The 20,286-nt window shown below is 34.1% G+C and overlaps 1 protein-coding gene across 4 annotated transcripts in view; it reads left to right on the top strand.

Moving 5' to 3' along the window:
* SHOC2 (SHOC2 leucine rich repeat scaffold protein) overlaps positions 1-19,340 on the top strand; it is a 113,776-nt gene extending 94,436 nt beyond the window's left edge. For all 4 annotated transcript variants that reach the window (XM_060034077.1, XM_060034078.1, XM_060034075.1 and 1 more), the window contains 6 exons: positions 3,160-3,290; positions 7,561-7,749; positions 13,099-13,221; positions 15,166-15,303; positions 15,625-15,742; positions 17,244-19,340. In XM_060034077.1, the coding sequence (XP_059890060.1) occupies positions 3,160-3,290; positions 7,561-7,749; positions 13,099-13,221; positions 15,166-15,303; positions 15,625-15,742; positions 17,244-17,452 (908 nt within the window). In that variant the 3' untranslated portion in view covers positions 17,453-19,340. The remainder of the gene's footprint in view (positions 1-3,159; positions 3,291-7,560; positions 7,750-13,098; positions 13,222-15,165; positions 15,304-15,624; positions 15,743-17,243) is intronic.
* Positions 19,341-20,286: the final 946 nt, after the last annotated feature.

Raw genomic sequence — 20,286 nt, 5'->3', positions numbered from 1 at the left:
ACTTCTATACAGGCATACCTTGGAGACATTACAGATTCCATCTCAGACCAGCACAACAAAGCGAATATCACAATAAAGCATCACACAAATTTTTTGTTTCCCAGTGTATATAAAAGTTATGTTCATACAGTACTGTAGTCTATTAAGTGTGCAATAGCATTATGTCTAAAAAATGTACAAATCTTAATTTAAAATAGTTTATTGATTAAAAAGTACTAACCATAATCTGAGCCTTAAGGGTCTTGCCTTGGTCCTCATGGCTGCTGACTGATCAGGGTGGTGGCTGCTGAAACTTGGGTGGATGTGGCAGTTTCTTAAATCAAACCACATAAAGTTTGCTGCATTGACTGACTTTTCCTTTCATGCAGCATGTAATGGTATGTAATACCATTTTACCCACAATAGAGCTTCTTTCAAAATTGGAGTCAGTTCTCTCAAACCCCTGCCGCTGCTTTATCAATGAAAGCTTATGTAATATTCTAAATACTTTGTTGTCATTTCAACAGTCTTCACAGCATCTTTACCAGTAGAGTAGGTTCCACCTCCAGAAACCACTTTCTTTGTTCATCTATAAGAAGCAGTGCCTCATCTGTTAAAAGTCTTATCATAAGATTGCAGCAATTCAGTCACATCTTCAGGCTCCACTTCTAATTCTAGAAGTCTAGAGAGTCAGCCTGTCTGAAGCTTTGAAGCTAAGCATTGACTTCTCCTCTATAGCTGTGAAAGTTCTAAATGGCATCTTCAGTATAAGGCTGTTTTGTCTACATTGAACACCTTGTTTAGTGTAGCCGCCTTCATTAATTATCTTAGCTGCATCTTCTGGATGACTTGCTACAGCTTCTACATTAGCACTTGCTGGTTCACCTTGTACTTTTTTTTTTTTTTTTTTTTTTGCGGTATGTGGGTCTGTCACTGTTGTGGCCTTTTCCGTTGCGGAGCACAGGCTCCGGATGCGCAGGCTTAGCAGCAATGGCTCATGGGCCCAGCCGCTCTGTGGCACGTGGGATCTTCCCGGACCGGGGCACGAACCTGCGTCCCCTGCATCGGCAGGCGGACCCTCAACCACTGCGCCACCAGGGAAGCCCACCATGTACTTTTATGTATGGAGAGCCATCTCTTTTCTTAAACCTCATGAACCAACCTGTTAGCTTCTAACTTTTCTTCTGCAGCTTTATCACCTCTCTCAGCCTTCATAGAATTGAACAGAGTTAGGGCCTTGCTCTGAATTAGGCTTTGGCTTAAGGGAATGTAGTGGCTGGTTTGATCTTCTATCTGGACCACTAAAACATTCCTTACTTCAGCAATAAGGCTGTTTTCCTTTTCTATCATTCACGTGTTCACTACAGTAGCTCTTTTAATCTCCTTCAAGAACTTTTCCTTTGCATTCGCAACTTGGCTGACTGGCGCAAGAGGCCTAGCTTTCAACCTAGCTGTCCACATGCCTTTCTCACTAAGCTTAATCATTTCTAGCTTTTTATTTAAAGTGAAAGACATGCGACTCTAACTTTCACTTGGTTGGAGGTCACTGTAGGGTTATTATTGGCCTAATTTCAATATTGTTGTATCTTAGGGGAGAGGGAGAGAGACAGGGAAGCAGCTGGTAAGTGGAGCAGACAGAATACACACAGCATTTATCAATTTAAGTTCACCATCTTAAATGGGTGCAGTTTGTGGCAACCCAAAACAATTATACTAGTAACATCAAAGACCACTGGTCAGGCTTCCCTGGTGGCGCAGTGGTTGAAAGTCCGCCTGCCGATGCAGGGGACACGGGTTCGTGTCCCGGTCCAGGAGGATCCCACATGCCACGGAGCGGCTGGGCCCGTGAGCCATGGCTGCTGGGCTTGCGCATCCGGAGCCTGTGCTCCGCAATAGGAGAGGCCACAGCAGTGAGAGGCCTGCGTACCGCAAAAACAAAAACAAAAACAAAGATCACTGGTCATAGATCACCATAACAAGTATAATAATAATGGAAAAGTTTGAAATATAGCAAGAATTACTAAAATGGGACACAGAGACATTAAGTGAGCAAATGATGTTGGAGAATGGCACCAATAGACTTGTTCAATGCACGGTTGCCACAGACCTTCAATACATAAAGTTGCAGTATCTGTGAAGCACAATAAAGCAAAGTACAGTAAAATGAAGTATGCCTATAATTTCTAATACTGGTAATACTGTTTAATTTAAAACTAGAGGCTACATTTAACATTTTAACCTAGCCCAACTAAAAATGTTATAGCAACAATTGCAATGTGGAATCAGAAAATAAATTAACCAGTCATGGCAAAGAAATACATTGAACTAAATTCTCATTACTCTTATCTTTTTTGCTATCAAAATGAACTTATTTTCTGATGTATATTTGGGAAATTAAATTTGATTTAAACCTTCTATGATAGCAGATATCATCATATTCATCCATGTAGCTTACATGTAGCTTGCCATGGGTCTTAGCAATAAAAGTAGAAAATGTCTATTTTTATGCTTTGCTTATTTTAGTTATTCAATAGTGGCTAATATGCTCAAGCTGGATATGTTTAGATAATAAGAGAGACTATAACTTTCACTTTTGTTTGTAAAAAATTACTTTGAGAAATTTTTTTACCATCAGGTCAACTTTTTAGAGAAATTTTGGAATGTTTATATTTAAATTCATGGAAAATATTGAACCTTTCTGATCTCACAAAATAGTTGTGCATCTTATATTTTAAATAATACCATTTTAGAAATTTGAAAATTTTTTCTTCAAAATTACATGTACATTTTTATATATAGCCACTTGTTCTATATTGGATCACCATCACATAGATACAAATGGGATTAACTATTATAAATTTAAAATATTTACTACTTTGATGTTATTCAATTAGGCCTTATCTAAAGGTTATTTTTTTATTAAAGTATGACAATACTTTCCAATAATTGATTTTAAAAATTGACTTATAGCTGTGTATTTCATTATTTCTCTAAGAGGGCACGAAAGTGGTTTCAGTTTCATCCTAATTGATAGAGTGTAGTGTGCAGTTTCTTGGTACAAAAAGTTAAGGATCTTGCTGAAATAGTGCTTCAAAGTAATTCATAAATACTGCTTGATAGCCTGGGACAGTGACAGGCTCATCGGATTAAAAGAAATTCCCTTTTTTTGTGTGTTCACAGGAAACCTGTCCAGTTTAAGTCGTCTTGGTCTGAGATATAACAGACTGTCAGCAATACCCAGATCATTGGCAAAATGCAGTGCACTTGAAGAATTAAATTTAGAGAACAATAACATTTCTACTTTACCAGAGGTAAGAAGTGGATTACGGTAAACTCTTGAAACAAGCCTGTAAGATAATGAAGGGAAAACTAGTCAGTCTTTACAGCTGGGTAAATAATATGATGATTGAAATTGCTTAAATAATGGGTATGCTATGGACATATAGCCCACCACTAAGATAAAAATTCCGAAAAAGAAAGAGTAGATATGATTATAGGAACAGAAAGGAAGGTGGAAAATCAGTGTTCTACTTTCTGCTTTAGTACCATGTAAATCTTTCTCATGTCATTTGGGACTTGACAATAAAAGCCATTGAGGAGAGGTTGTATAGCTGGTTTTAAAACTCAGCTACCCCACCCAGTTCAGTAATAAAAGAAAAAAGATATTGTAGAAAGATGATAAAAGAATGACTATATAGAATACACTACTTATTATCCAGATTAATATGAGCTGCAACATGCCTGTGACCCAAATTATTGCCCTGCTTATACAATAACATTAAAGCCTGTTTAGCAATACCAGTCACCAGAATCTGCTATTTTTTTAACACATTATTTTAAATTTGGGTTTTGTTGGTTCTGTTAGAAAAATATTTTCACTTTTGCGTAGAGATTAATTGGGCAAGATGCAATATTCTTTTTTAAATTGTTTTTCTCAACTTTATTATTTTTTACTCTTGCCATTTCTTCTTTTGCTACCTACTGTTTTAGCATACCCAACAACTAGTAAGTTTGCTTGTAGTTATTCAAGCATAATATCTTACTGTAGTATTCTAACAAGCAAAAGAATGGAATTGTGGAGTTATTGATTGAACTTTGCGAAGTCTTTTTTCTCTAATAATTAAAACTATATAAGTAGGCCTATTATGTTTAGATTATTACTAATTTTCCCATCTCTGTGTGTGTGTGTGTGTGTGTGTGTGTGTGTGTGTATATTTGAATTAAGAATAAAGGTGCTTTGGATGAATGTTTTTCAGATATATGCTTTGATTTATAATGAACAATTTGAGTAGGTGAGGCTCTAGGTTTGTAGCAATTATTTTATCAAATAAATTTATTTAATTAATTTGTTTCTTAGGCATACAGAAATAAAGTAGCACCTATTAATTCGGTTCCTATTAATCTAGATGCTTGCGTTTTCAGAAAAAACTTGGTCAGAGTACAAAAATGAGTTTCCCAGGATTGTAGTTTCTAGTCTGGACCAGTTCACTAAAACTACTATGACAGTATATCACCTGTGTCAAAAGAGTACTATTGTTAGTAGTAGTTTAAGTGGGATAAGGATTAGAATCCACAGATTGTAGATATCGCCCTGACAGCTAGACTGTTTGGATTTTTTAATTTCTGTGATGTTGGTAATTTACAGTGATCAGAATGGGTGAGGTTCTACTGTTTAATGTCATCCTCTTTTTAACAGTAATTCATATCCATAATAAGGGAAATAATTAGCATATTAATTAGACCTTGTTGGGATTTTTTTAGGATGTGATTTGTGAGCTTAAGTAAGACTGACTGCTTTTACAATGTCAATATGCCTAAATATAAAGACTGGGTGTATATCAAGTTTCATCAAGTGAGAAATTTTAATATTTATTTATATATCCAGTCTTATTGTTACTGAAGGGAAACATAGTTATTGGAAACCTCTTAGGATAAAGACACGTGCTAAGTATATAATATTTTGTTACTGAAATAAGTTAGGATTTATTTTTGATAAGAGAATTATAAAGAAGACAGCTCTCTTCAGTCTGGCTGTGGAAGAAAGGGTGTATGTGTATTTAAACAGGCCTGTTTTCAGATAGAGAAGCTATGGGGGAAATCCTTGATTGGCCTTGTTCAAATATTGGAAAACATTGTTTTATTTAAAAGTAGTCTATGTGCTTTGGAAGTAGTGTATTCTTAATGCAAATGTGTAATTATCTGCGTTTATAATCACAATAAGAAAAATAATAAAATCCATTAAACAGCACTTAGACGTTCAAGCTGGCAAGAAAAATCAGGAAAGTGGTTTTCACTGGGGGCGCATTATATTGCTGAAATCAGAGCTGGCAAAATGACTACTTTTCCATTTGAAGACTGTCTGAAAATGGACTAGTTTTAATGTAGACATAAACACAAAAGGAGAAAGAACTTAATGAATTTAAGCACATATACTCAAGGCATAAGGCTAGGAGCTCTACATGTATTATTCCATTTACATCTTCACTATAATCCTACTAGTTATTGGGGTAGTCTCATCAAATAGGGAAATAAGACTTAAGAAAAGTCATGTTTTTGGCCAAATTTGTCACGCTTAAATATTTTTTCTGGAAATATGGTGAGAGATATATTATCTAATTAATTCACCAAAGATCACAAGGCTGGTAAGTAGAAGATGTGAGATGGGAACCCAGATGTGCCTGACTCTAAAGCAATGATGAGCAGCCCCAAAGCCTCATAGCATGACCTAAGAACGGAAAGGCTGGAGAGCTGCATTCTTGTTGCCCCTTTTCAAATATCCTCAGGTGTTAACATTTTTCATAAAAGAATATCAATTCAATAAAGTAAGTCAGCTGTAAGAATAATAAAAATAACATTTTTGCCATGAGACTCAATAGAACTCCTTTATTTACAGTGGAGTAGGATGTAGACATTTTCCCTGAATTGACTGCCATGAAAGTTTTCTCCTTCTCTATTCTTTCTTTTTTCTGTGTATAGCAGTTGACAAATGTTGAGTAGCTTATTCATGTTCATCATAAAGGACAAGTTTCAGTTCACTTCACTAATTATAACTTCAATTATATAGTTATTTTTTTCCTTCAGTGGGCCTTGCAAATCACAGCTGACACTTCAGGTACTAAGTCTTCAGTTTCCTCATGGTGGATAGCCAAAATTAGAACATTATTTAAAACACACACCTCACAACGTTTGTTTTCTCCTTGCTTGGGCCTTTACATCAATCCAGAATATTTTCTTCTGCTTCTCTGAGTATTTAAAATTTTTTTTCATCCTTTAAGATCTGGCACACTCTCAGACTCTCAGCCTTCTTCCTGCTTTTCTGGTTATTCCAGTATTTATTCTTTTCTTTGAATTTAAATAAAGAAGTGACTTAAAATTTGAGCACTTATTATAATGCGAGGTATTGTAAAGCTGTTTATATATTTTTATTTCTTTAAAAAAACTCTATTATAGCCTATAAAATAAGGCATCATCATTTTACAAATGAATAAAACTAGTGTTCAGAGAAATAACTTGCCCAAAGTCACAAGCTACTAAAAGATAGGGCCAGGATATAAAACTGCTTTATAGCCTGTACCAGTGTTTCTCAGACATTAATGAGCATACAGATTACCTGGGAATCTTAAGACTCATATTATGATTCTGTAGGAGTGGGGCCTAAGAGTCCTTATTTCTAGCATGCTCTCAGGGGATTCTGATGCTGCTCTTCCTTGAGCCAGACTTTGAATAGCAAGAGCCTATTCTGTATACTTTATTACTGATTATATACAGTTATATATTATTTTCTTTTTCCTATCTGTGTGCTTTATTTCTCTAAGTGGGATTTAGTCTTCTTAATGGCAGAGACTTTTTTATAACACCTAGCACTGTGGTTTCATGGTGGGAGACTGAAATAAGAGGGAATATGGGGTTATATGCTAAGTAAATACTTGTTTGGTAGATGTATATTCCCTCAGAAATTTACTGTATGGAAAAGCAATATATAATATGAGGAAGTATATTATCTTCTGAATTTAATATTCCTAAAAGGAACATTTAAATTACTGAATGACACATTACTCTGTGCTAAGCATTATATTAACCTTAGTAATAATTTAGAGATAGGTACTTAACTAAGACCTGGATAGGATTGATCACATAGCAGGTGGCAGAGTCAGGACTCAGACCCAGGACTGTCTGATACCAATGTTTCTGCTTTTATAGAGGTCTAAAACTAGCCACTCATGAAACACCTCTTACCCACAGATATATTTTCTTTACCCTGTAGACTGTTTTAAATAAATTAAAGCCAAAGAATAAAAATCAAGAGATTTAATATAAATAAATGAATTTCCTGTTTCTTTGTAAAGTCTGGAAATCTGACTACATTGGCTCCACATTCCTGCAAGGCAACAGTTAGCTAGAGCTGAGTGGTGAGTGACTTTCCTCTAGATGAGGCATCACAGAACCGGTCCAACTGGTCTGTCATTTGTTACCTGCAAGGCCCTTTGAGGCATTTGTTTGTGACTGCTGCTCTGTACTCTACAGAATAAGTCTTGTTACAGTTCTAATTCTTATGTTTATTTCATTTTTTTTTTTTTACAGAGTCTTTTATCAAGTCTTGTGAAACTGAATAGTTTGACCTTAGCTAGAAACTGCTTCCAGTTATATCCAGTAGGTGGTCCATCTCAGTTTTCCACCATCTATTCCCTCAACATGGAACACAATCGAATCAACAAAATCCCATTCGGAATTTTCTCCAGAGCAAAAGTATTAAGTAAGCTGAATATGAAGGTAAGCCTCTATTTGTATTAGGGGAAAATAACTACTATGACTAGTACTTCTAATATTTATGGTTTATCAGAATGGGTACTTGTTTCTGGCTGATGAGAATCTAAACTGATAATAAGGATACTTCAGGACAATTTGTGTTAGACAACAAATAGCTTAGAACCATGCAATATCCTTAGCAGTTTGAATAATCATGAATATCCATAAAGCATAGTTGTAGGGATATTTATTACAGAGCTTTCCATTTAACTGGTACCAACTTATTGAAATTAATAGGGATTTCATTTCTTAAAAGTACTATATCTTCAGTGAAATAATATGAAGCAATTACAAATAATACTCTAGTGTAGAAGAATATTAAATAGCAGTTGAAATATTCTCAATTTATTAAGTAGGAAAAAGTTAAGCATGTAAAGATTCTCTTTGTACACATTGTTTTTAAAAGCTGTTTTTAATGTGTTCAATTATATATTAAATATCTGTAGATTTATATGCATACATACAGCCAGTGTTTACTAAAATATAATGTTTATCTTTGAATATCAGAATTATTTATGGGTGATCTCTTTTTTTTTAATCTTTTTTATTGAGGTATAATTGACCTCCAACATTATATTAGTTTCAGATGTACAACATAATGATTCAGTATTTGTATATATTGTTAAATGATCACCGCAGTACGTCTAGTTAAAATCCATCACCATACATAGTTACAGAATTTTTTTTTCTTGTAATGAGAACTTTTAAGATTTACTCTCTCATCAACTTTCAAATATGCAATGCAATATTATTAACTATAATCATCATGCTGTACTTTTGACTCTCTTCATCCATTTCATCTACCCTCTACCCCCCTGCCTCTGGCAACCACCATTATGTTCTTTTTCTCTCTGAGCTTGGTTTTTGTTATTGCTGTTGCTTGTTTGTTTTTTTTGGATTCCACATATAAGTGAGATCATATGGTATTTTTCTTTCTTTGTCTGACTTATTTCATTTAGCATAATGCCTTCAAAGTCCATCCATGTCCTCACAAATAACAAGGTTTTTATACTTTTTTATGACTGGATAGTATTCCATTGAATATATATACCACATCTTCTTTATCCATTGATTCATTGGTGGACACTTAGGTTGTTTCCATATCTTGGCTGTTGTAAATAATGTTGCAATGAACATAAAGGTGCATATTTCTTTTTGAGTTAGTGTTTTTGTTTTCTTTGGGTAAATACATTGGCGTAGAAATGCTGGATCATATGGTAATTCTCTTTTTAATTTTTTGAGGAACCTCCATACTGTTTTCCATTGGGACTGCACTGATTTACATTCCCACCAACAGTGCAGAAGGATTCCTTTTTCTCCACATTCTCACCAACACTTGTTATTTCTTGTCTTTTTGATAATAGCCATTCTGACAGCAGTGAAGTGATATCTCATTATGGTTTTGATTTGCATTTCCCTGATAATTAGTGATATTGAGTACATTTTCATGTATCTGTTGGCCATCTGTATGTCTTCTTCGGAAAAATATCTATTCAGATCCTGTGCTCATTTTTTTTTTTTTTTGCGGTATGCGGGCCTCTCACTGTTGTGGCCTCTCCCGTTGTGGAGCACAGGCTCCGGACGCGCAGGTTCAGCAGCCATGGCTCACGGGCCCAGCCACTCCACAGCATGTGGGATCTTCCTGGACCGGGGCACGAACCCGCGTCCCCTGCATCAGCAGGCGGACTCTCAACCACTGCGCCACCAGGGAAGCCCCTGTGCTCATTTTTTAATTGGATCGTTTGGGGGTTTTTTTGCTGTTGAGTTGTATGAGTTCTTTATATATTTTGGATATTAATCCCTTGTCAGATAGATGATTTACAAATATTTTTTCCTAACGGGTGATTTTTAGTTTCTTTTTACTTGTCTGTATTCTCTACAGTGAATGAATTTCACATTTGTAATAAGAAAAAGGAATTTTATTGCAAAAGGAGGAAAGAAATGAAAAATGATTTGTCCAGTGATTTAATTTGTAGTGAACAAACTTTAGGCCCACAGGTAATAATAATTGGCCACATAAGTAATTCATGGCTGAGGTAGGAATCCAGAAAGCGTAGATTTCCTGCTTTCAGGTATAGTGTTCTTTATATTGTATCATACTACATCCTTTTGTCTTTGAACCATTTCAGAATAATTGTGGTTCTTTAAACTACAGTCTAGTTGTATAATTTTTAATTCTATGTATACTTCTTCATAAGTATATGTATCTTTTTATAATTGTTTGGAAGTATATAATAAGTGAACCAGTGGAAGTTCAAAATAGTCTTATAATCTTAAACAAATAAAATGTACTGTTAACTAATCTGGTTATATGAGGTTTACCAGTGGTAATGGCATTAGTTCTGAATGTTCAATTTGTAATACGAGGCTTAGACAGCAGTCCAGGTATTCATTTGGTTAAACATTTTCTTTAAAATAAATTTATTCATTTATCTATTTTTGGCTGCACTGGGTCTTCGTTGCTGCACACGGACTTTCTCTAGTTGCGGCGAGCGGGGGCTACTCTTTGATATTGTGCACAGGCTTCTTATTGCAGTGGCTTCTCTTGTTGCGGAGCACGGGCTCTAGGCACACAGGCTTCAGTAGTTGTGGTTCACAGGCTCTAGAGCACAGGCTCAGTAGTTGTGGCACATGGGCTTAGTTGCTCCATGGCATGTGGGATCTTCCCGGACCAGGGCTCGAACCCTTGTCCACTGCATTGGCAGGCGGATTCTTAACCACTGCGCCACCAGGGAACTCCCATTTGGTTAAACATTTTTATGGATGTTATGTTAATTGTAATATGTTAGCTTGGAAAAGCTTGCTGTTTTCAGTGAAATGATAAAAAAAAATTGCATAGAGCTTTGAAATTAATTTTTCTTCAAAATCGAGACAAATGGTTAACAAAACATTTTCTTGAAAGAAGTCAGAATGATGCCTGACATTCTCCTCCTCACATAAGCATCAGTAGTAAATTTTTTTAATGAAAATGCTTTATCGTGCTAATAACTATCAGTGGTTTGGGCATAGGTAGATAAGAAGTTTAAATAGGTAATAAGTTTAAATATTATAATAAAAGAAAAACTTGGCTTTCAAATGTATGTTTGCTACTTGAGATTTCTCTTACGGATGATTTTGTGTAAAATGAGATCAGTAATTAATGTACATTGCAGAAAAAATTTTAAATACAGATGAACAAAAAGGACATAAAATTTTAAAATTCCACTGCTGTTAATAAATTGGCACATATCATTGATACCCAACTGGGACAGGGAATACTGATGGTCCCATCTCAGTACCAAAATACCCTGACCACACAACAGTGTGGTAAGAGTTGTTTTATAAGTGAATATGAGGAAGCGGAGAAAAAAAACTAATGAATCACTGGCATGTATTTCACTCTATTTTCTGTGTATAGCTATATCTAATTTTTAAATAAAATTAGAATCACAGTGTTTCATCATTTGTTTTTATTATTTAATGATAAGTATGTTTTTACCATCTTTTCGTATGGATTTTTAAAGTAAAATCATGAATACTTAGTGTTTTAATGATTTAATTTGCTGTCTTATTACAACTTTTTTCCTCTCCTACTTTATTGTTCAGCATCTCTAGAATTGCTGAGCTTATCTGGATTCCTTGTGGGCTATAGTTAGATATGTCTTCTTCCATTGTGCTCATGAACATTCAGATTTTATTCAGTGATTTCTATACATTACTGTGAAGTGAGGAAAACATTATATTTATCACTGGGACCTTTGAAATCTCAAGTGTTCATCTGTATAGTGTATTTTTCCATATCCAACACAGATAATCGCATAGGGAACAAACTTCTAGTTTAGACTTCAAAATAAAAACCTAATTACTGTTTGAAAAACTTTGGAGGCTTAGAGTTTTTGTTCCTTTTCTTTTCTTTCTATTGGGTGGGCCAGAAGGTTCGTTCGGTTTTTTCCTTAAGATGGCTCTAGTAGCACTTAGTTGTCTTTAACTTCATTCAAAACAATTTTGTTAGATTGTATGTGACAGCTGTCATATCATTGTGCATTTAAAAAAAGACTTACCAAAATTGGTGAATTTTTGTGTAGCCATTTTAATATTGAAGAATAAGAAGAATATTGAAAACAACATTTTTGGCATATTATGCTTTATTATTTCAAGAAAGGTAAAAATGCAACTGAAATGCAAAAAGAAGATTTGTTCAGTGTATGGAGAAGGTGCTGTGACTGATCGAACGTGTCAAAAGTGGTTTGCGAAGTTTCATGCTGGAGATTTCTCGCTGGACGATGCTCCACGGTCAGGTAGACCAGTTGAAGTTGATAACGATCAAATTGAAACAATAATTGAGAACAATGAACATTATATTATGCGGGAGATAGCCGACATACTCAGAATATCCAAATCAAGCATTGAAAATAATTTACACCAGCTTGGTTATGTTAATCGCTTTGATGTTTGGGTTCCACATAAGTTAGGCGAAAAAACCTTCTTGACCATATTTCCACATGTGATTCTCTACTGAAACGTAATGAAAATGTTCCCTTTTTAAAACAAATTGTGATGGGCGATGAAAAGTGGATAGTGTACAACAATGTGGAATGGAAGAGATCATGGGGCAAACAGAATGAACCACCACCAACCACACCAAAGGCTGGTCTTCATCCAAAGAAGATGATGTTGTGTATATGGTGGGATTGGAAGGGAGTCCTCTATTATGAGCTCCTTCTGGAAAACCAAATGATTAATTCCAACAAGTACTGCTCGCAGTTAGACCCACTGAAGGCGGCACCTGACGAAAAGCGTCTAGAATTAGTCAACAGAAAACGCATAATCTTCCATCAGGATAACGCAGGACTGCGTGTTTCTTTGATGACCAGGCAAAAGCTGTTACAGCTTGGCTGGGAAGTTCTGATTAATCTGCTGTATTCACCAGACATTGCACCTTTGGGTTTCCATTTATTTCGGTCTTTACAGAATTCTCTTAATGGGAAAATTTTCAATTCCCTGGAAGACTGTAAAAGGCACCTGGACCAGTTCTTTGCTCAAAAACATAAAAAGTTTTGGGAAGATGGAATTATGAAGTTGCCTGAAAAATGGCAGAACTTAGTGGAACAAAAGGGTGAATACGTTGTTCAATAAAGTTCTTGGTGAAAATGAAAAAATGTGTCCTTTATTTTTACTTAGAAAACCAAAGGTGCTTTTTGGCCCATTCAATATATTTAGACATCAAAAAAGGGAATGACTTTTTCTGTTTAAGAAATCTCTTTCTATAGGGAGGTACATATGGTGCTTTGTTTTTGTGGTTTTACCTTGAATGCTTCTTTTTGTCTTTGTCAGGACAATCAGTTGACATCACTTCCCTTGGATTTTGGAACTTGGACCAGTATGGTAGAATTGAATTTAGCTACAAATCAGCTCACGAAGATCCCTGAGGATGTGTCTGGTCTTGTTTCTCTTGAGGTGAGTATAAAAGAGCATCTAGAACTCCTTAGACTCTTCCACAGTTTTCTCACTTGTGAAGTTTCCAGTTAAACAATTTCTAAGTGGGTGAAGATCATAATTACCGGGGTTGGCCAAAAAGTTCGTTCGGGTTTTTCTGTAAGATGTTACGGAAAAACCCGAACGAACCTTTTGGCCAACCCCATAGAAATGTTAGTGCTCTCGGGACTTCCCTGGCAGTCCAGTGGTTACAACCGTGTGCTTCCAATGCAGGGGGCATGGGTTCCATCCCTGGTCTGGAACTAAGATCCCACATGCTATGCAGCATGGCCATAAGTAAATAGATAAAGTCCAGATTTAATCAGTTAAGAAAAAGAAAAGAAAAGAAATGTTAGTGCTCTCTTAAACATGCAGCCCTATTAGGATGATGAAGTGTTGACTTAATCTGGGCTCAATGCTTTTGAATTACTCTTGCCCACTAAAAGTTGGTAGGTTTGAATGCTATAAAGTATCTTTGAAAGAAAGGGTCTCTAAAACTTAGCATCTTTTAGAACATATTTTTTTCTTAGCTCTGTTTAAGAATGTTGCACCATTGTCCTCTAAAATAATTATGGGGTCCTCAGATGGGAATTCAGAACCCTTCATGTAATTCTGACCTACTTTTCTGTCCTGAATACCCACCTCCTCTTTTATTTACTAAGTTGATTATTTTCTTTGTTGGCAGTGTGTGCATATTTCTAGCTCTGTACCTTTAGTCTTATTGTTCCCAATATCTAGTATGCTCTCTTCTCATCCCCATAAATTTTTCTTTTAAAATTATTTCTCATAATTAAAGATCCATCTTCCTGTCACCTCCTCAGTCAAGGATGATTTCTCCTGCCTCTAAGTTACTAACATTTTCACCCTTTGATGAAAAAGTTTACTAATAGTAAATAAGCATTTCTAAAAATGTCCTCTGTATTCATGTTTTAAAAAAATCTAATTTCTCTATTATTATTGTATTTAGTAAGGTGAAATAGTATGGTGTAGTGGTTAACAGCAGGAGCTTTGAAGCCGAACAGATCTGGGTACAGTTCCACTTGAACTCTCTCTATTTATGGATTTAACATGCCCAAGCTTCAGTTTCCTCAGCTGTGAAATGGGGATGATAGTATTCTCCTCATAAAGTTTTAGTTAGGATTAAATGCAATAATGCACATTTCTCATTTAGTATAGTACAATGCAAATAGTAGTAAACTCAGTAAATGATAGCTCAATAAATGATATCATTTCTTGGTCTTACTGAATATGTTTACTTCATTATGTGTAGTATAACTTTGGGAGAAATAAGTGGGCATAAAAAATTAGCCAGAACTTTATATAGATCTTTTCATTTAGTGCTCTTTTCACTATCCCTGTACCCAGTATTGTTTCCCCACCTAACCCTCCCCCATTGTAACTTCTCTGAGAATAAGGACTGTTATCTTCTTCAACCTTTTTTTTTTCCTTCTTCAGGATATTTCAGGATGCCTTGCAATGTAATAAATTTTCTACAAATAATAACTGTAGTGGATTGATATGGGCAGTTTAGAAGTCAATTGTCTCCCTTAAATGATGGTTTGTAAGGAGTTTTGAATAAATAATTGGTTTCCTATTAGATACATATTTGTAACTATTCAGTATCAAAATACCATTAACTGTATGAATCTTAGTGCAAGTAGTTAATAATTTTATATTTTTTGTAATTTAGTTAAAATTAAATTCTTTCCTTTTGCTTTTATTAGTTTTGTCTTAAACTATTTTGTTTCCAATAACTATGGTGATTTTTTTTTAGAATAGTAAGTTTAATGTTTTGTTATATAATTAAACATTACCCTTAACATTCACTGTTTAGGAAATTAGCATTGCTTAATAAATTTTAAGCCACACAATAATACATAATTCTGTTTTGTGAGCTGTCAAACATTATCAAAAATTTCTCTTTAGGTTCTGATATTATCAAACAATCTTCTAAAGAAGCTTCCCCATGGTCTTGGAAACCTTAGGAAGTTAAGAGAGTTGGATTTAGAGGAGAACAAATTAGAATCCTTGCCAAATGAAATTGCTTATCTTAAGGATTTACAGGTAAAACATTATTCTGATGATTTTATAGGTATATAATTAAAGTTTTTGTAATGCATTCCAAATTGCATGTTATTCTTGGACCAAATAGATTTTCCTGTTATAGCATTAGGGCTGAATTTTATGTTCATGTAACCTATCTGCTTTTGTCTTCCTAACAAATGATATTTTTTGAAAGAAAAGCTTATTTAGTGATTCTTATATTATCCAATCTAATTTCTATGTTTATTTTATTGGTTTAGTAGTTTAGATGTAGTTTTTAAAAATTTACATCAGTTATAGGAAATATATATGTAACCGTCTTTTATTTTGTTAATCTTTTAGAAATTAGTCTTGACAAACAACCAATTAACCACTCTTCCAAGAGGCATTGGTCACCTTACCAATCTTACACATCTAGGCCTTGGAGAGAACCTACTTACTCATCTTCCTGAGGAAATTGGTATGAACCCTTTGGATACTTGACTTTGTAGTAATAATTTGCTTTTGTGTGTTCAAGCAGTATTTCAGATAAATATAACAAATCTACTATTTTTTTCATCTTAATCAGGTTACATCAGGCTCAAGATTTTTTTATAGAGCACCAGTAGTGCTTGGTTGGTTGGTTGGTTTTGATTAGGTTTCCTCGTGGGGTTTTAGGGTTAATACTATATTTGACAATGTTTTAGCATACTTATATTTCAGTAGATTTAACCTCAATTTAGAAGAGTTATTTTTCTTCCAAATTTAAAAAGTACACAAGCTTGAATTAAATTAGTAGTGTCCTATGCCAAAAGAACCTTCCCTTGTGAGGTTTTAGGATTGATACTAATATTTGATTAATATTAATATTTGAGAGTACTTTAGAATTTTCTAAGTGTTTTCATATCCATTATTTCATACTATCAATGTAAACACCTTAAACTTTAGGCAGTGTAAATTGCCTCATTTTACAAAGAGAGTTAATTGATTAAGGTCACATAGTAATTCTAAAATTAGTAATCCCATGTATTATATTCTCCCATCTGTATACCATGCTGTTTCAGAGGCACTATAGATTAGTGGTTAAGAATGGTTTTGGAGTAAAATAGACAATTCAAAATCTGGCTCTGCTGCTTATTGGTTTTGTGGCTTGGATAAGGTACAGAAACTCCCTAAGCTTCAAGTTTCCTACCTGTAAAATAAGGATAGTAGTAACTTCTCATAGAGTTGCTCTGAATAATAAATAAAATCTTAAATGTGAACAAATCCATTACCTAGTAACTGTTGTTTTTTTATTTTCTACATACCACTATCAAATAATTATAAATTTTGAAGTTTAAAAATTGGAAACAATAAGGCAACTATACACTTTTATTTCTAGTATGTTTATCCATCTGGCCTCATGCAATTGCTAGAAACATTTGCCTAGAAAGTATGAGTATCCTAAGACAGTCTAAGAAAAAATTTTAAAAGATTACATAAATTGATTTTTGGCCTACTGTCAAATATGTAATAACTCTCTTAGTGAAAGATTTATACAAAGTAATAAAAACCTTTCACATGAGAAATTTATTACTGAGAGAGATTATCACATTTTCTCCAAGAGGAAAGTGATTATAGGCATTGACTGTATAATAAACTTACCTCTGGAATTTTGAAAAAATACACATGAATGCCAAGCTATCCCAAACAGAGTCTCTGGAGTTGTAGTATATGTTTTTTCAAATAAACTCCAAGCTTGAAAACTAACCATAAAGGAAGAGATTCTGATTTAATTAGTATAGAGCGTGATCTGGACATCAGTTTATGTGAATATGCGGGAACGTTTGAGATCCACAGTTGTAGAGTTTTAAAACTAAGAGAAGAGAGTAAAAGGAAATGTGTGTTCAGTATGCATAATACCCAGGATAAGGATCATGCCCAGTTGAACTTTTTAAATAGTAATTAATTTTCTTAAAAAATAATTTTGTTTTTTAAAACAGGTACACTGGAGAATCTAGAAGAGCTGTATTTGAATGACAACCCCAACCTGCATAGCCTTCCCTTTGAGCTGGCTCTTTGCAGCAAGCTTTCAATCATGAGTATTGAGAACTGTCCACTCAGCCATCTTCCACCTCAGATTGTTGCTGGGGGTCCTTCTTTCATCATTCAGTTCCTAAAGATGCAGGGTCCATATCGTGCCATGGTCTGATACAAATCTGCTGGTCCCACACACTGTTCGAAAATAGACTGCCGTTAATGTTTCATATCTATATCTGTATCTATTTATGTAGATATTGATATATTTGGCAGATTTATAAAGACTGCGTTATGTGTTTCTGCTAATAGAGGAATCATAGCCATTTAGATTTTTTTAAATTCTGTACAAAAGGCTTATATAAGTTTTCTTTGCTGAACTTGATGGATGTTTTCTGTTGTGTAATATGATATGCCAGTTTGCTTAAAACATTTGCCAACAAATTATGAAGTTATTAAATTTAAGGGCCAGAGGTAGTATAGTTAGATATACTTTCTCTTAGCAAAAATACTGGGCAAACAATTTTGTTGCAACTTTTCATATATATTTTCCCCTTACCAATTGTCAGATCTTTATAGTATTATAGGCCCTGAAGGTATAATTTTTCTTTAACTTATTTTGAAATTTGAGATTTGAATTTTATATATTGTTTACAGTCAGAGTAAATCACTGGATTTTTTTTTTTTTTTGGTTTTGATTTGCTCTGTTTTGATCAGTGAAATCTAGAGTTTATATCCTCTGCTAAAGAATTTGCATCAGCTGATTTAAATATTAAACGATATTTGCTTGTTAAAACAACTGGCAAAGTGAAAAGATACAGTCAGAAATTCTAGAATTCCTTTAATTATGTTTCTCTGATCAATTGTGAAGCAAAATATCTGAAGTGAGTCTTTGGGTTTGGGGGGAGGGTATTGAGACCTTTTCTAGTATAAATATCTTTTCTTAAGTTTGGGGGAACAGAAACTTGTAGTGTAAAGGAGTTTTCATTCCTGAAAGTTGCAGATCCACAAAAACTAACAGAATAATTTGGCAAAAAAAAAGACAAAGATACACATAAACACACATTCTATATATGTATATACAATGCTATATAGATATGTATTTATTATATCATAAACTACGATAGGTAACTTTAAGGATTTCTCCCTAGCCTTGTACAATGAAATGAATGTTTTTCTTTGAACACTGCAATATATGTATGTTTCAAGGTTATTTAACAGTGTACTATGGTTTTATATCTTGACTTGCCTTGTACATCTTTCAGTTCTGGAATATCTGCGTCTAAGCACAATATCTTCACACTGTGCTATATTGCTGCTGAACTAAATGCACTTTTCCCCACATGTGGAGTACTGGCTTCAGACAATTCAGTTCAGTACCTTTGATTTCAATCTCATCTTTCCTTTTTTGGTAGTTAATACAGTTATGGAAAAGAGCACATTGCATAGAAGCCATTGATAGTTCAGTGGAAGTTCTGTAAGATATGCATGTGCTGTTTGGTATATTTTCTTTTGCTTTACTGCTTTTAAGGCTAGCAGTATTGTGTGTGCCCCTTATTACAGTATGCTTACTTTTGATAGTGTCAGTCTAGTCGATTTAATTTTTGAAGAGACTCACAGAGCAAGTGCATTCTAGATATCATCCTAAAAAACACTTCCCATATAATGAATAACTATTATGTATAATTACATATTGCTGCTTGGTTTTCTTTTCTTTTTTTTTTCCATTTAGATGGGCATTGTAGTTTAAATAAAACCATTTTTGAAGTAAGGTTATAACATTAAGATAGAAATTTGGAGTGTTGTTTTGCTTTTCCTGGCACTCAAAATCAGGACTAAGTTTGAGGTTCAACCTGTAGACGTAATTGGCAATTTTTAAAGGAGCAACTAAGAAATGGAAGGCAGGTAAAGATATAAAACCGTAGAATGCTTAAATGTGCTGTAAAACTATTGTAGATGTCACTGGATTTTACCAAGTAATATCCTTTCTTCTTTTTTTCCATCTACTGTGGCTTTTCAGTTAAAGTTGTGTTTATAAAAGGAATTTGTTTATTACAGCTCTACCTAGAGCTTGTGTGTATGTGTGGTTTTTAAAAATCTCATATCCAGGTGTGTTTATATCTTAAGATAATGGAACTTGAACTTTAAAGGCAGTAACATAATGTCTTTTTTTTTTTTGAAAAAAATATGGGTATTGTTGCTTAAAAATGAATATAGATATGGTTTTTAAAACATTTTGGTCCCCCTACTCTCATTTATGTTAGTTTGCAGGAGAAATGCAAAGTGATCACAGTCCTACATGTAGAAGTGATATAACAGGCAAACCATCTATAGCTGAGGAATTATATATATATTTTTAAGATGCATATAACGTGTCACATGTATGGCTGCCGCCTTGCAAGAACTCATGAATTTCATTACTTCTAACACAAAACTAAAATGGACTCTAATTTCCCAATTATCCTGTGCGATCATACTTAATATTTAAGTAGTTTGAGTATAGTAAGGGATATTGTTGAATGACTACATATGAACTAATATTTTCCTAAAACTGCAGTGGGACGAATTGCCATATCCATCAATTGTCCTTTATTTTTTTTTTAAAAGAATTTAGGTTTGGTTTCTCTGTGAGGCTCAGTAAATAGAAAATGTCATAGAATGTTACACTGTAAAAACATTGCTCTAAACTTTGCTTTTTGTTAATATATATAGTAGCAAACTGACAATGTCAAACAATCCTTTTGTGGTAGTTTAATACTTTTAAAATCCCAAATGATTATTTCATACAGAAAGAATCGGGAGATGCTAATTAATTTATGGATTTGACGGATACATATGAAAACAATAGAAGATAGAAACTCTTGGAGGAGAAAATACACATAAAATATTTATTTGTACTTTTAGTAAAAGGTGGATAATACAATTGAAATACAATTGAAATGAGCTCTATAAATGTAATTGCGTATTTCTAATTTATCTCACTGTAAAAGCCTGAATCATTTAACGTAG

Source organism: Delphinus delphis, chromosome 16, assembly GCF_949987515.2.
Source record: "Delphinus delphis chromosome 16, mDelDel1.2, whole genome shotgun sequence".
NCBI lineage: Eukaryota > Metazoa > Chordata > Mammalia > Artiodactyla > Delphinidae > Delphinus > Delphinus delphis.
This window is presented reverse-complemented; position numbering and strand designations above follow the sequence as displayed.